The 14,753-nt window shown below is 45.0% G+C and overlaps 1 protein-coding gene across 1 annotated transcript in view; it reads left to right on the forward strand.

Annotated features, from left to right (window-relative positions):
- tmem178bb (transmembrane protein 178Bb) overlaps positions 1–14,753 on the forward strand; it is a 275,699-nt gene that overhangs the window by 235,293 nt on the left and 25,653 nt on the right. The window contains exon 3 of the mRNA XM_048607682.1: positions 6,903–7,040. Coding sequence (XP_048463639.1) covers positions 6,903–7,040 — 138 coding nt within the window. The remainder of the gene's footprint in view (positions 1–6,902; positions 7,041–14,753) is intronic.

Here is a 14,753-nt window from a genome sequence, read left to right on the forward strand (position 1 = left end):
ACGTACAGCAGTTCCCAGAGCCACCACTTAATCTAGGATTCTCTACATTGTATTAAAGCTACCTTTGATTGTACTACACTGGAGAGCACTGGTAACCCATCTCCATCTCTACAGTCACCTCTTTTGACATGCTGGGATGCAAACCATCGAGTCCAAAAGATTTTATTAACTTTTACTCTGAATAATTTCTCTCTAGACTCAACCTCAAGATGGCGCCAACACCAGGCAACACTTTGTGAACTCTCCACAGCAGATCTTACTCTCACATTTCTTTTAACCATTCCGCACTTTTAAACCTAAATTCTAAGTCTGTAAAAATTACTAATGGACCTCTCTAGCTTCAAATAATGTTGGCCTTGCTTTGTGCACCTCCTGTGCAGCCATAACCCGTATGCCTCGCTCTGTCTAAGCACCCTGTGTTCTATACGTCCTTGTTTGCTATGATCTGCCTGTGCTGCTCAGAAAACAAAGCTTTTCACTGTACTTGGGTACATGTGACTACAATAAATCAAATCAACCTCTGCCCATAGAGCATCCACATTCTGCAGCCTCCACACATTGCCTGCCTCTTTACAGTCTCTAACTAATTAAGCCATTTACTGATTAGACTTGAATGAATGTCTCATCCTGTTTGTTCTTATATTCTTATTATTTTGATAAGTGTTCCATATACCCTGATTAAAAGTGTCTAGTTGAGATAAATAACCTACCAACCTAACAAAATTTTACCACTATTAATAAATATTGCCACAACTAATAAAACATTACAATTATGAAAAATACCTGAGTTTTGAAAGAAAGGAAGAAAAGTACTCACCAATCAATCAACTACCTGTAGCATCACACTTGACTTTCTCTGGAGCCACAGACTAAACTCGTTCCACCTTTTCCTATAGACTGAGTCCCAGCTCTCTCCCCTCCCCACATCCGCCACTGCAGACTGAACTCTTGCCCCCACAACTGTATTCTTGTCTCTCCTCTCCTTCTCCCTGCTTTTGCATTGAGAAGACAATTACAATGTGGAATGTAAGCTGCTGCTGCATTTACCATTACTGGGATCCACCTGAATGTGCAATCTCATTGGCATTAGGTTTGTCTGCCTAGCACAGGCCAGGTTCAAATTCCAAGTATTTTGCCAAGTTCTGAGATGGGATGACATTTCTGATGCAGAGCCAGGACGTTGGGAAATGAAATCAGGAAGCACTTAAACTGGAACTCTCTCCCACACAAGGCTATGGATATTGGGGGTCAGTTAGAGCTATCAAGAGTAAGATCATTGTTATGATGCACTGATATCAAGAGATTGATTAAAGCTGAGTGAATGGAGCTAAGGGAATCAGCCATAATCTAACTGAATGACAGAATAGTTTTAAGGGACTGAATGGCCTTCTCCTGTTGCTGTGATCCTGCATGAGCAGACAAATGTTGTGACTGCCTTTGTCAAATTGAGTTATTACTTACCATTATCCCCACCCTCTTATTCCCCCACCCCACCCCACCCCACCCCAGACGCCTCCTGCTCTGTATCTGGGAGACTATTTTAAGAAAAGCCTGATGAAAGATGGAAGACAAGTATTACCAGACATCAAAATAAATGACACTGTGAAAACGAGCGCCTTGACAACATTCACCTTTCTCCATTGATTTACGACATCAAAAATTTAATTCCACTGTGTACCTGACACAAGACAATTCCTCAAATTCAATCTCCAGCCTTTTTTTTTGCCTACTCTTTCATGCTGTTTGTCAGCTGAATATTGCATGTCAAGCAGAGGAGTAATTGCTTAATGAAGAAATCAGACCAGACTTGATCAATGGGTTAATCAGTGCGATTGCACTGTCTAATATTGCTGACTGTCTGCAGCCGTGTGAGATTCGATAATTCTCCTCACAAATGCCCCTAACTTTCTGTCTCAATAAATTCTTCACATCGAGAAGAGAAGGGTTGCTTGTTTGTCAGTCAAGGAGGTGAAGCAATAGGGTTAGACCAGCTAATGACCATTTATTAAGAATAGGAAGATGCTAGGGCATGGGAAGCTAGGAACAATAGGAGGCCATTCTGCCCCTTAAGTCTAGCATCCTGCCTGATCTGAACACTAATGCTATTCTCTCCATGGTTCTGATAGCCTTAGGTAATTCAAATCTATCAAACTCAATGTTGAAACTTCCAGCCCATTTGCTACTTCTTCGACTAGAGACCCACCCTATTTATGTCTAGACCATAATTGCACTGTACACTCTTTATGGTTTACATTTTCTTTCTATAATAAGATTCTGAGACATCTCATGGTGGCTCAGTAGTTAGCACTACTGCCTCACAGCCCCAGGGATCTGGGTCTTCTGGGATCTTCTGTGCCTTCTCTGTCGATTCTTCGGTCAGAAATATTCAGTAGTTGGTACTTTCTTTAGATGGTACTTTTGCTAAGACGTAGAGGAGTCTGTGAGAGCCAGAAATTCTCTCTTGAGAGCTGAGGGCTGTTAGCTCTGGCAGGTGGCATTTAGCTCTCCTGATTTTCCAAATGCCCCCTTCTTTTATACCCCAATGGCATATCAATTTCTTACAATCTGATTGGACCTAGGTTGTCAAAACCATCAGATTCAAATTTGATAGGTCTTTGATATCTAAAGTGCCTGGTTCAAATTGATTGGCAAAATTCAAAAACCTGTTATCTTGCTTGGCTTGCTAACTGTACAGCCTTTCAATACAAATGTTTCATTTTGGGTGCTCTGAGTACTTACAACCTTTCAAGCTGCTCACAGATATCTCCAAGCATAGAAAAAGCACAATCTTTCCCTCTAGCACTTTACAAACACGAATATTTTACAAACACCAAATTCTAACATACTGCCTCCCAATCCACAAATACTCTACCTAACTTTGCAGCGGAAGCTACAGATATTAATCTTTTTCCCAGGGCGGAAATGACTATTACAAGGGGGCATAATTTTAAGGTGATTGGACGAAGGTATAGGGGAGAGGTCAGAGGTAGGTTCTTTACACAGAGAGTGGTGGGTGCGTGAAATGCACTGCCGGCGGTGGTAGTGAAGTCAGATACTTTAGGGACATTTAAGCAACTCTTGGATAGGCACATGGATGATAGCAGAATATAGGGTATGCAGGCTAGTTTGATCTTAAAGTAGGATAATAGGTCAGCACAACAACGTTGGCCGTAGGCCTGTACTGTGCTGTGCTGTTGTATGTTCTAATACACAGTACACTATACTTTGTAGATAGAAAAAAACATGTGCATGCAAGGCACCTATTTCAACACAACAAAATATTTGACAGCCATTTGCTGGTTCATTTCTCAGGGCAATGCATGACAAATCAGTGTCAAATTTAAATAATGCTTGGCATTTAGCAGTCAATCATCACCAACTGCTGCACTCATATAAACTGCCACAATGGGATTTGAGCTTTGCATTCTCTGGGATAGTAGCACCTCTTGGAGTGTCAGCTGTGGCTTAGTAGGCGGCCCTCTCACCTGTGAATCACAAACCTTCTGGGTTCAAGTCCCACACTGGGGTTCAAATACAAAAATCAGCTCCGGTACTGAGTGAGTGCTGCACTGTCAGAGGTGCTGTGTTGACGAGATGAAATGTTACGCCAAGGGCCCTTCTGTGTTCAGGTGGATGTAAAAAAAAATCCCATTACACCAATTCTGGCTGACATTTATCAATACCAGATTATCAGGTCATTATTATCATATTGCTATTGGTGGGAGTGTGATAGGCTGCTGCAATGCCTACATTATAACAATGCCAACATTTCAAAAACACACTATTGGCTGTGAAAGTTTTGGGGCATCTGCTGGTTGTGAAAAGCACTGTATAAGTGTATAAATTCATTTCTGAAGAAGAGTCCAGACCCGAAACTTCGGCTTCCCTGCTTCTCTGATGCTGCCTGGCCTGCTGCGTTCATCCAGCTCTACACTGTATAAATGGAAGTCTTTTCTTCCAAGTTTCGTAACAGAAACAGTCCTGTAGCTCAACAGTCCAAGCTTGCAGTTGTGCAACCATGAATACATCTTAATAGCAGTCTCTGTGTTTGAACTCATTCAGATTATTATATAGCAATGTCAGCAAGATATCTCATTTTGCTCCTCATTTTGTATTCAGCATTTAGTTAATATCAGGGTCCAAGGTGAGATGTGTTGGATTGGACTCCAGAGAGACCTGAGCTGCCCCAGTCCCTCCTCTACACATTCGCACTCTGACACACGCTAGCCCACAACAGCGAGAGGTGGGCAAAGCAATATGGAGACATGGAGAGGGCAGAACTGGCTTGGCTACGGAGGCTCACCACAGTTGAATAGCTTACTGACACCTGCAAAAGGCAGGGAACAACTTGGAAAGAAAAGAGGAGATCTACCATACAACTGACTAGCCCACACCAGTAGCACAGCAAGAACTTGATACTTTTGCTAGAGGAGAGGAGTCCACAAAAACGTGCATTTATATAGTGGCCTAAATCTGCTCAAATGTCCTACGATGCTGTGCAGAGGCAGGTCAGACAAGCCTGGGTGCTGCGTGAAAGGAGGCATTCGGAGGAGAATCATTAAAATCTTGGCTCACAATTGATTTTAAGAAGGATTTTCTCCTGAAGTGAAGGACGTGATGAGGATGATTGGTGCCCCCTCCCATATCAATCTCTCCCCCCCCAGTAAGAACAGTAGCTCAGTTGACTCCGGGTCATGAATACTGAGACAACACATGGTCATCCCAGCTTTGCCCCTGGATTCCAGCTCCCAGAATCAGCAGTCTGCTGGACCTCAGCTTCCTCAAGCTAGTCACTGGGCTACGGACTATGTTATTTTATAGATTTACTTTCCTTTTCCCCAACAGACCTTCTGCAGGGCTCCTTTTATGTGCATTTGCGTCTTGAGTTAACTGCTTTCATCTTCATGTGAAGCCCTGAAATTTCCTCCCTACACTTCTCCGCCTCCCTACCTCACACTTTTGTTCTCTAAGGGCCTCCTTAAATCCAATCAAACCATTTGGTCATCTGACCTAATATGGCCCATCCACGGTTCAGTGTCCTGCTTCGATAATGTTCAGCTCACCTCATAAAACCTGCTAAACCCAGAGGACTGGATGTGAATTCTGCTAATGTGACTCTCCAGCCCTTCCTCCCAGTATCAGTTGACCATGCAGTGTTCTTACCCTTCATCCTATCAGCAAGATGCTAGAAGTCTCTCTCTACTCAAACCCCTGATGACTATTGAAGGATCAGCTTTCCTACCAGAAGCCAACGGAACACATTTTCTGGAGCAGTGGTCCCTTGCTCATTAACTCAGGCTCAACTAGTTTCTCTTGTTTCCGAATCAGAAGATTAGAGAGCCGATTGTAATCAGTCGGACACCTTTAGGATAGTGTGTTTGAGCGGGAGTTCCGGATTCTGGGGGAAATCATCAAAGAAATGGCAAGTGCAAGAATCTTGTGAACTCGAAGCAGCTTAACTGATTTATCCGGGTTATATCCCCAGTGTAGGAATCCAGACAATGTCTGGGGATACAGTGAGCTCCAATTGCCCCAATGGGAGGTGGTGAAATTTGAATTGAATAATGATTCTGGGAGATAACGCTGGCCTAATGGTAACAATACAACTCCCGTTGATTGTTTTAAAAAATACCATCAATGATGTCCTTTTAGGGAAGGAAATTTGCCATCCTTACCCAGTCTGACCTACGTGTGACTCCAGACCCACAGCAATGTGCTTGACTCTGAATTGCCCTCTGATAAATTGGGGATGGGCAATAAATGCTGCCCTAGCCAGCTATACCCTCATCCCATGGATGAATAAGCATAAAAACCATCCTTCCCCACCACTGGTTGTCAGCCATGTTGATCCACTGTGTGTGTTGTCTTCCCACCCAATTTGAAAAGGAAAGCACTCTATATTTAGAGAGGACTGGGGAGTCCAGAACCTGAGAAGTGGGGGCAGGCCATTTAGGACTGAGACAATGAGAAATGTCTTCACTTGGAGGATGGTGAACCTGAGGAATTCTCTACCACAGAAGGCCAAGTTGCTGAATATAATCAACAAAGAGATAGATCATTTTTTTTAGATTTTAAAGGCAACAAAGGATATTGAAGAAAGTGGGAAAATGGCATTGTAACAGAGCCATGATCATATTGAATGATGGAGCAGGCTCAATGGGCTGAATAGCCTGCTCCTATTTTCCGTGCATGATTCACAGTCGAACAGACCATTTCTTGCCTTTACAGTGAGTGACGCTGGGGTTTGTTTGCCTGTCCATGTACAGAGGGCTATACTGTACAGGACTGTCATCTCCTCAACAGAATGATACTGAGTTCTAGCAGGTGCTTGGTAGCATCAGGCCAATGGAAGAATACCAAATTTCAAACAATCACAACAATTTATACTACAGGAGAGAAGGGTGCTGATAGGCTGGCAAGGTGATTATGATTGGCCACAGTATTACCATGGTAAAAGCAAAAGGGACCTATGAGCTCCCGGGCTCAATTTAAGATAATCAGTTGAGTTTGTAAGGGTGGCTTAAAGCTCACTAAAAGCACAACATTCACACACAGGGACCCGTTCTGTGTGAGGAATTTGCTCATGCACCTCTTGGAATTACCTAGGAGGCCTAACGTCTCCATGGCAACATCTTGGCTAATCAGCACCCTTTCCTTCATTAGTATAAATTGATGTGACCCTTTGAAATTTGGCACTTTTGCATCTGGCCCTGACAAATGCTTGATGAAAAGCTTTGGCAACATAAATGTCAAGATATTAAGATCATTGCTTCTCTGGAGAACAGGCAGCAAATTTATTGGAATAGTTCTTTCTCCGACAGCAGACCATGGCACAGGGAGGAAGGACATTTGGTAACGTTTAATGAGCTGTGGATTTTTGTTTTCTCCTTTCTGTATTGCAGATCTGCGCCGGATGACAGCTGGATTCATGGGCATGGCAGTGGCCATCATTCTGTTTGGCTGGGTAGTCGGAATCTTGGGCTGCTGTTGGGATCGAGGCCTGATGCAGTATGTGGCTGGCTTGCTGTTCCTGATGGGAGGTAAGGATCCACTGATTCTATTATTGTGCATTCGATAACACATGCAATGAACAGCAAGGTTACAGCACGAACCCCAGAAACTCTGAAATAACAATAGAGATCACTGAAAACACTCAAAAAGTCAAGGGCACAAGAGGGGACCTATGAGAGGTTCATAAAATTGTGGAAGCTTTAATACAGAGGGATTAGAGGAGTTTTACAGAAGCTTTTACAAAGGAGACTAAGGGAACTTAAGTTGGCGGGGAGGCTAACATTCCATTTTCAGCTGATAGTTTGAAGTTCTGCTCTCAGAGTCTTTCGGGAACCTGTGTGACATTCAGCAGCATGTCATGAATATTCTTTAGCATAGAATCCCTACAGTGTGGAAGCAGGCCATTCAGCACATCGATTCCACACCGATCCTCAAAGAGCATCCCACACAGACCTACATCTCCCTACCCTGTTCCTGTGACTCTGCATTTCCCATAGTTAACTCACCCTGACCTGCACATCTTTGGACTGCGGGAGGAAACCAGAGCACCCGGAGGAAACCCACGCAGACAACGTGCAAACTCCACACAGTCACCTGAGGCTGGAATCAAACCCGGGTCCCTGGCACTGTGAGACAGCAGTGCTAACCACTGAGCCACCTGCTGCCCTAACCTATCAGCCCAGACCACTCATATTACAGTCACAGGCACAATAATAGGGAACACGCATGCTCCATATGAAATGTGTACTTGTCTATCGACTGCTTCTTCCAGCCTCTGGTGAGAATTCTGTCCTGGAGACCCTTCAGGAGAAACTCAAGGGAGAGAGACATGGCTGACATATGGCACTGTTTTGCTCTCTGACATCTTCAGGGGTGTTGAACAGCGTTCGAGTGCTGCTCCTGGATTGTGAAGAGTGAAGAGTTTTTTCGGGTGTGTGGGTGGGTAAAGGATGTGGGAGAGTGTGCTCAGGCCCTAAAGTTATTGAACTCAATATTGAGTCCAGAAGGCTGCAGTGTTCCCTAGCACAAAATGAGGTGCTGCTCTTTCAGTTTGTGCTGAGCTTCGCTGGAACACTGCAGCAAATCTGAAACAGAGATGTTGTTCGGGGAATAGTGGTGTGTTTAAGGAGCAGGCAGCTGGAAGCTCAGCATCACTTTTGTGGCCAGAACAGAGGTGTTCTGTGAGGCGATCCCCAGTCTGCACTTTGTCTCCCCATTGTAGAGCAGCCGATCCAGTAGACTAGATTGAGTGAAGAACACCTTCTCCCTTTCCCAGACACTTCCCACTTAATTCTGTGATTCTTCTGACGCTTTACATCAGTTTCAGAATTTTCGGTTTACCATCTCCAGCCACCCCCACTTTACTATGGATGTGCAATCCCTTTACATGCCCATCCCCGATCAGGACAGTCTCAGGGCTCTCTGCTTCTTCCTGGAGCAAAGGCCTGAACCATCCCCATCCACCACCAGCCTCCTCCACCTGGCCAAACGCATCCTCATTCTGAACATCTTCTCTTTTAACTCCTTCAAGTCAAAGTGTTGGCCATGGGTACCCGCATGGGCCCCAGTTATGTCTGTCCCCTTGACTGGTGGAATGTGGAATATTCCTTGTTCCAGTCCTATTCTGGCCTCCACCCAAAACTCTTTCTCCGATATATCGATGATATCATCGGTGCTGCTTCCCTCTCTTATTTGGAATTGGAAACGTTTACCAATTTCGCTTCCAATTTCCACCCTGCCCTCACTTTCACCTGATTGTCCCTTCCCTTCCTCAACATCTCTGTTTCCATTTCTGGGAATAAACTGGCCACTAATATCCACTATAAACCCACGGACTCGCACTATACATCCTCACACCCTGCTTCCTGTAAAGACTCCATCCCATTCTACCAGTTCCTCTGTCTCCCTTATGTCTGTTCCAATGATGCCAACTTTGAAAAAGGAGCCTCCAAAATGTCCACCTTCTTCCTCAACTGAGGATTCCCCAGCACTGCTATCGACAGGGCCCCCAGCCAAGTCTGACCCATCTCCCACACTTTAGCCCTCGCCCCCTCTCTTCCCTCCCACAACAGCGATAGGGTCCCCTTTGCCCTCACCTACCATCCCCCCAGCATTCACATCCAAAGAATCATTAGCCGCCACTTCTGTCACCTTCAGCGGGCTGCCACCACCAAACACATATTCCCCTCCCCTTTCCTCCCTTGTCTGCCTTCCGCAGGGACCGTTCCCTCCGAGACACCCTGATCCACTCTTCCTTCACTCCCAACACCTCCCCACAGCCTCATGGCACCTTCCCCTGTAACCAGCGAAAGTGTAACACCTGCCCATGTACCTCCTCCCTCCCCAGTATCCAAGGGCCCAAACATACCTTCCAGGTGAAGCATCATTTTATATGCACTTCCCATAATCTAGTCTACTGCACTCGCTGTTCACAATGTGGTCTCTTCTACACTGGGGAAATGAAGTGTAGACTGGGTGACCACTTCGCAGAACACTTATGTTCCCTCTGCAAAAATGACCCTGAGTTTCCAGTTGCCCACCACTTCAACACACCACCCTGTTCCCTGGCCATCATCTCTGTCTCTGGCTTGCTGCAGTGTTCCAATGAAGCTCAGTGCAAGCTAGACGAACAACACCTCATTTTCCGCTGGGGGACCCTGCAGCCTTCAGGGCTCAATATCAAGCTCAACAATTTTAGGGCTTGAGTCACCTTTTCCTATGTCCTTACCACAGCCCCCACACACCAGGCCTTGTCATCACATGGTCTGCTATTACACACAACCTATTGTCAGCCACTAATGGTCCCCCTTAGTAGCTATTTGTTCTCCCAGGCTGACCTTTACCCACTCCTTTGTCTGCCCAATTGTTGATCTCTCTCTCTGGGCTGCATCTCCATCTGTTGTTACTCCTCCCCCCTTCCCCCACCCCATCTTCAGCATGTATACTAACATGCTCCTAGCTACAATCAGTTCCGAAGAAGGGTCACTGGACCCAAAACGTTAGCTCTGCTTTCTCTCCACAAGATGCTCCCAGACCTGCTGAGCTGTCCCGACCATTGCAGTTTTTGATTGTGTTCATCAGGTCCAAGGCAACTCTCCCAAATGGCTATTCAAATAATTCTCCATTCCCGTCTGTTACCCCATGATCCTGACAACTCTTTATTTCTCCGCTATCTATCCAATTGTCATTGGAAAGTTACTGTTGAATCTGCTTTCACCACCTTTTCAGGCAGTCATGCAAAAGAACTCTCGTCTTTCATATCATCCCTACAAGAGTTATTTTTTTAACCTGACTTCTTTGTTTACCAATTCCCCTGCTCAGTTGAAATAGTCTCATTCTATTCTGTGTGAAATCTGTTAGTGATTTGGAGCACCTCTACAAACCTCTGCTTAACCTTCTTTATTCGACGGAAGATATTGTCAACTTGTCCTGTCTCTCCCGGAAATGCTCCCCTCATCCCCTGTACTATTCTAGATAAATTCTTCTACACCATGTTACAAAAAAAACTAAGTTTTCGTGCCAACATCAAATAACCAGCCATGATCAAGTGTCAGAGCAGACTTGATGAGCAGAATAATCTAATTCTGCTCCTATGTAGAATCATAAAGTCATACAGCACAGAAATAGACACTATGGTCGAACTCATCCTTATTGATCAAGTTTCCCAAAGTAAACCAGTCCCATTTGCTTGCATTTGACCTATATCCCTCTAAACCATTCCTAGTCGCGTACTTGTCCAAATGGCTTTTAAATGTTGTAACTTTACCTGCATCTATCACTTCCTCTGGCAGCTCATTCCACGTGTGAACCACCCTCTGTGCGAAAAAGTCATCCCTTAGGTCCCTGTTAAATCCTTCTCCTCTCAACTTAAAAATATGCTTTCTAGTTTTGAACTCCCCTACTGTAGGGAAAAGACTCTTGACATTCACCTCATCTATGCCCCTTATGATTTTATAAACCTCAATAAAGTCATCCCTCAACGCTCCAGTGACAATAAGTCCCAGCCTATCCTTATCACTCCAACCCTCCAGTTCCGGTAACATCCTGGTAAATCTTTTCTGCACCATCTCCAATTTAATAATATCCTTCCTGAAGCATGGACTAAAAAAAGAACAGATCTCATTTTGCAGTTAGGATTGTGGTTTAATTAGAATTGCAGTAGCAGAAGGGACTGAGATCTTTGAGTGTCCCTAACACCAGCCAATTTTTCTGATGTTCATCCTGAACCCAGTCTCAATGACACACTGTAGAACTACCTCATATGAGTTTACCCATTTATCTCTTTGATCTGGTTGGTGTTGGAACAAACTACAGTTACATTAGTTGGAACAAGATGTTGTGGCTTTCAGAATTATGAAGCAAATTTCGACTTAAGTTTTTCACAATCGTTTAGTGCTTCTGATACAAGACTAGTAACCAATAAGTTACATCCTACTGGAGCAACTTGGCAAATTAACTTTAACAAACTCTGCTCATTTGAAGCCTGTGTAGCTGATCAAATGACCAGGCAAAGTGGTTGGATTCTGGTAAAAATCCAGTGGTTTCACTCATGTCTTTCAAGGGAGTGAATCAGTCACCCTGACCTGACCTAGTTCGAATGCTGCTTCAGTAACAGTTCACTTAAAGGAGAGCCAATTCATATAAATGGGAATGCAAAAGGGAGCACTCAATGGTCATTTAAAAACCGGAAGGCAACAGTGAATGTAACCAGATTGAAGGATCAATGGATGTGCAGGACACTATCATGAGAGAATGCTAAAGAACTGGACAGTGCAACTAGGCAAAAGTCTTGAAAGAGAGGGGTGAATGAAAGAGTGAGACAGCACAGCATTGCTGTGACCCACCTTAATAAGGATGATCTGTAGGGAGAAATGGCCGGTTGCCCCCTTCAGCAGTTCATGTAGGCAATCAGTTCCCTCTCTGTGGTGGTCAGAGATGGTTAATAGCTCTCAAGGAGTAGCTGACAATCTCCTTCCATCTGTCAGCTCCCTACAGCCTTGCTGAGCGGCACAGTGGCTCAGTGGTTAGCACTGCTGCCTCACAGCACCAGAGACCAGGGTTCGATCCCATCCTCGGGTATGTCTGCATGCCTTTCTTCCATGTGCTCCAGTTTCCTCCCACAGTCCAAAGATCTGCAGGTTGAGTGGATTGGCCATGCTACATTTCCCTGTAGAGTCCAGGGATGTGGAGGCTTGGTGGATTAGCCATGGAAAATGCAGGGTTATGGTGATTGGTTGGGGTGCTGCCCAAAGGGCTGGTGCAAAGTCAGTGGGCCGAATGTTCTTGTTTGGCATTGTAGGGATTCTATGAACAATAATAAACGGAGCTCTCTCCAGCTTTACTCAATAACTAGGCTGGAGAATACAGCAGGATAGGGCAAGGGACAATCCCCTGCCTGTCACCCTCCAGAACCTGGAAGGACAATGTCCTGACCAGGAATTCCTTAATCCTCTACGTTGTACATATAGGGAGTGATCAGCTTGTGGAGTGTTCTGCTGCTGTGTGGCCTGGAAAGGCTTGGCATACAGCAGAAAGTCTGTAGAATCTGGGCCACTCACAAATCCAAGTTGTTGGTCTGTCATTTTGGCTCCAGGTCATCTCTGCAGGAGTTCCTCAGAATCATCTCTGACACCCAGCCATCTTCAGCTGCTTCATCAATGACTTGCACTCCATCATAAGGTCAGAAGTGGGGATGTTCATCAGAAACTGAACTGGATCAACCATATAAATGCAGTGGCTATAGGAGCAGATCAGAGCTATGAATACTGTAGCGAGTCACTCACTTCCTAATTTCCTAAAGCCTATCCATCATTTACAAGTCAGGAATGTGATGGAATACTCCCCAGTTTCCTGGATGGGTGCAGCTCCAACAACACTCAGGAAGCTTGACACCATCCAGGACTAAACAGCCTGTTTGATTGGCACCACATCCACCATATTTAACTCCCCTCAACACCTCCACAGTAGCAGCAATGTGTACCATCCACAAGATGTACTGCAGCAACCTACCAAGAATCTTTCAAATGCATTTTCCAAACCCATGACCACTTCCATTTAGAAGGTCGAGGGCAGAAAATACATGGGAATAACACCACCAAGTTCCCCTCCAAACCACTCACCATCCTGACACAGAAATATATTGCCGTTTCTTCACCTATCACTGGGTCAAAATCCTTGAGGCATTGGGTGTCTACCTATAGCACATGGAGCGCTGTGGTTCAAAAAGGCAGCTCACCACCACCTTCTTAAGGGCAACTGGGTATAGGCAATAAATACTGGTTCACATCCTATGAATGAATTTTTAAAAAGGGCCCCAGTACAATTCAGATTGGAATGGAAAGCATTTTTCGAATGCTTAGATCCCATCTTCCAGATCCAATCCCATCTTCTGGATCCAGTCTTCCAGTTTTCAACCTTAGTTTTAATTGCCAAGCCCCTATGCATGTACCACTTCTATTGTTTCGATAATTTCACTGCAGTTGTCTGCTCACTACACTACACAACTCTTTAAAAAACCTCATGGATGTGTAGAGATGTGAAATAAGATGTGACTTTCCATGTCAGCAGAAAGAGCTATGTGAAGTTTCAGTTTGCTAGGGCAATTCACCTCAGGGAATAATTCAGAGGTGACCTTACTGAACAATACCTTCAGACAGACCAGGACATGTTGTTTTGGTGAGCAATGACTCAACTAACACCTTAGTCTCTTTGAGCTCCCTCTTTAGTATGTTCTCTCCCACATACAATGCCAATGATATGGATACAATTGCTTTTTAATGCTTTTTTTCGCAGCCTGTTAGAGGTGAGAACGCCATTACAATAGTGACACCAGCTGAAGCCACTGGGTTTTGATATCACAATCTACTGAAATCACATTTTCCTTCCCACCACAGGACTGTGGAGAAACCTATTATCTGTTTCCTAGGTGTGTAGCTCAGACAGTTGGTGATATTGCTGTTCGGAGTGCTCAGAGTGAGAAACAAATACTTTGCTGTAATGAATGTTGTGTCCATCGCAGTGATGGGAGGTGGTATGGAGAAGGCTTCCTCTTTTGGAAACGCACATTGGTTAGCTCAGTTGGCTGAATAGCTGGTGAGTGATGCCAACATGGGTTCAATTCCTGCACCAGCTGAGGCTACCATTGAAGGATTCTCCTTCTCAACCTCCCTCCTCGCCTGAGGTGTAGTGACCCTCAGGTTAAACCACCATCAGTCATCTCTCGCTAGTGAGACAGAAACCCTATGGTCTGGTAGGACTGTAGTGATTTTACCCTACTCAGCCTGACAACATCCAAAAATGATTGTAAAGGAAGAAAATAATAGTCAGTACAGTTGGTGAGTCTGCTCCTGTATTACAGGAATCACAGACAGTACAGTCGGTGATGCTGCCACTGTATTACAGGAATCACAGACAGTATAGTCGGTGATGCTTCTCCTGTATTACGGGAATCACGGACAGTACAGTCGGTGAGTCTGCTCCTGTATTACGGGAATCACGGACAGTGCAGTCGGTGGTGCTGCTCCTGTATTACGGGAATCACGGACAGTGCAGTCGGTGGTGCTGCTCCTGTATTACGGGAATCACGGACAGTGCAGTCGGTGGTGCTGCTCCTGTATTACGGGAATCACGGACAGTGCAGTCGGTGATGCTGCTCCTGTATTACGGGAATCACGGACAGTGCAGTCGGTGGTGCTTCTCCTGTATTACGGGAATCACGGACAGTGCAGTCGGTGATGCTGCTC

This window comes from Rhincodon typus, chromosome 18 (assembly GCF_021869965.1).
Source record: "Rhincodon typus isolate 14 chromosome 18, sRhiTyp1.1, whole genome shotgun sequence".
Taxonomy (NCBI): domain Eukaryota; kingdom Metazoa; phylum Chordata; class Chondrichthyes; order Orectolobiformes; family Rhincodontidae; genus Rhincodon; species Rhincodon typus.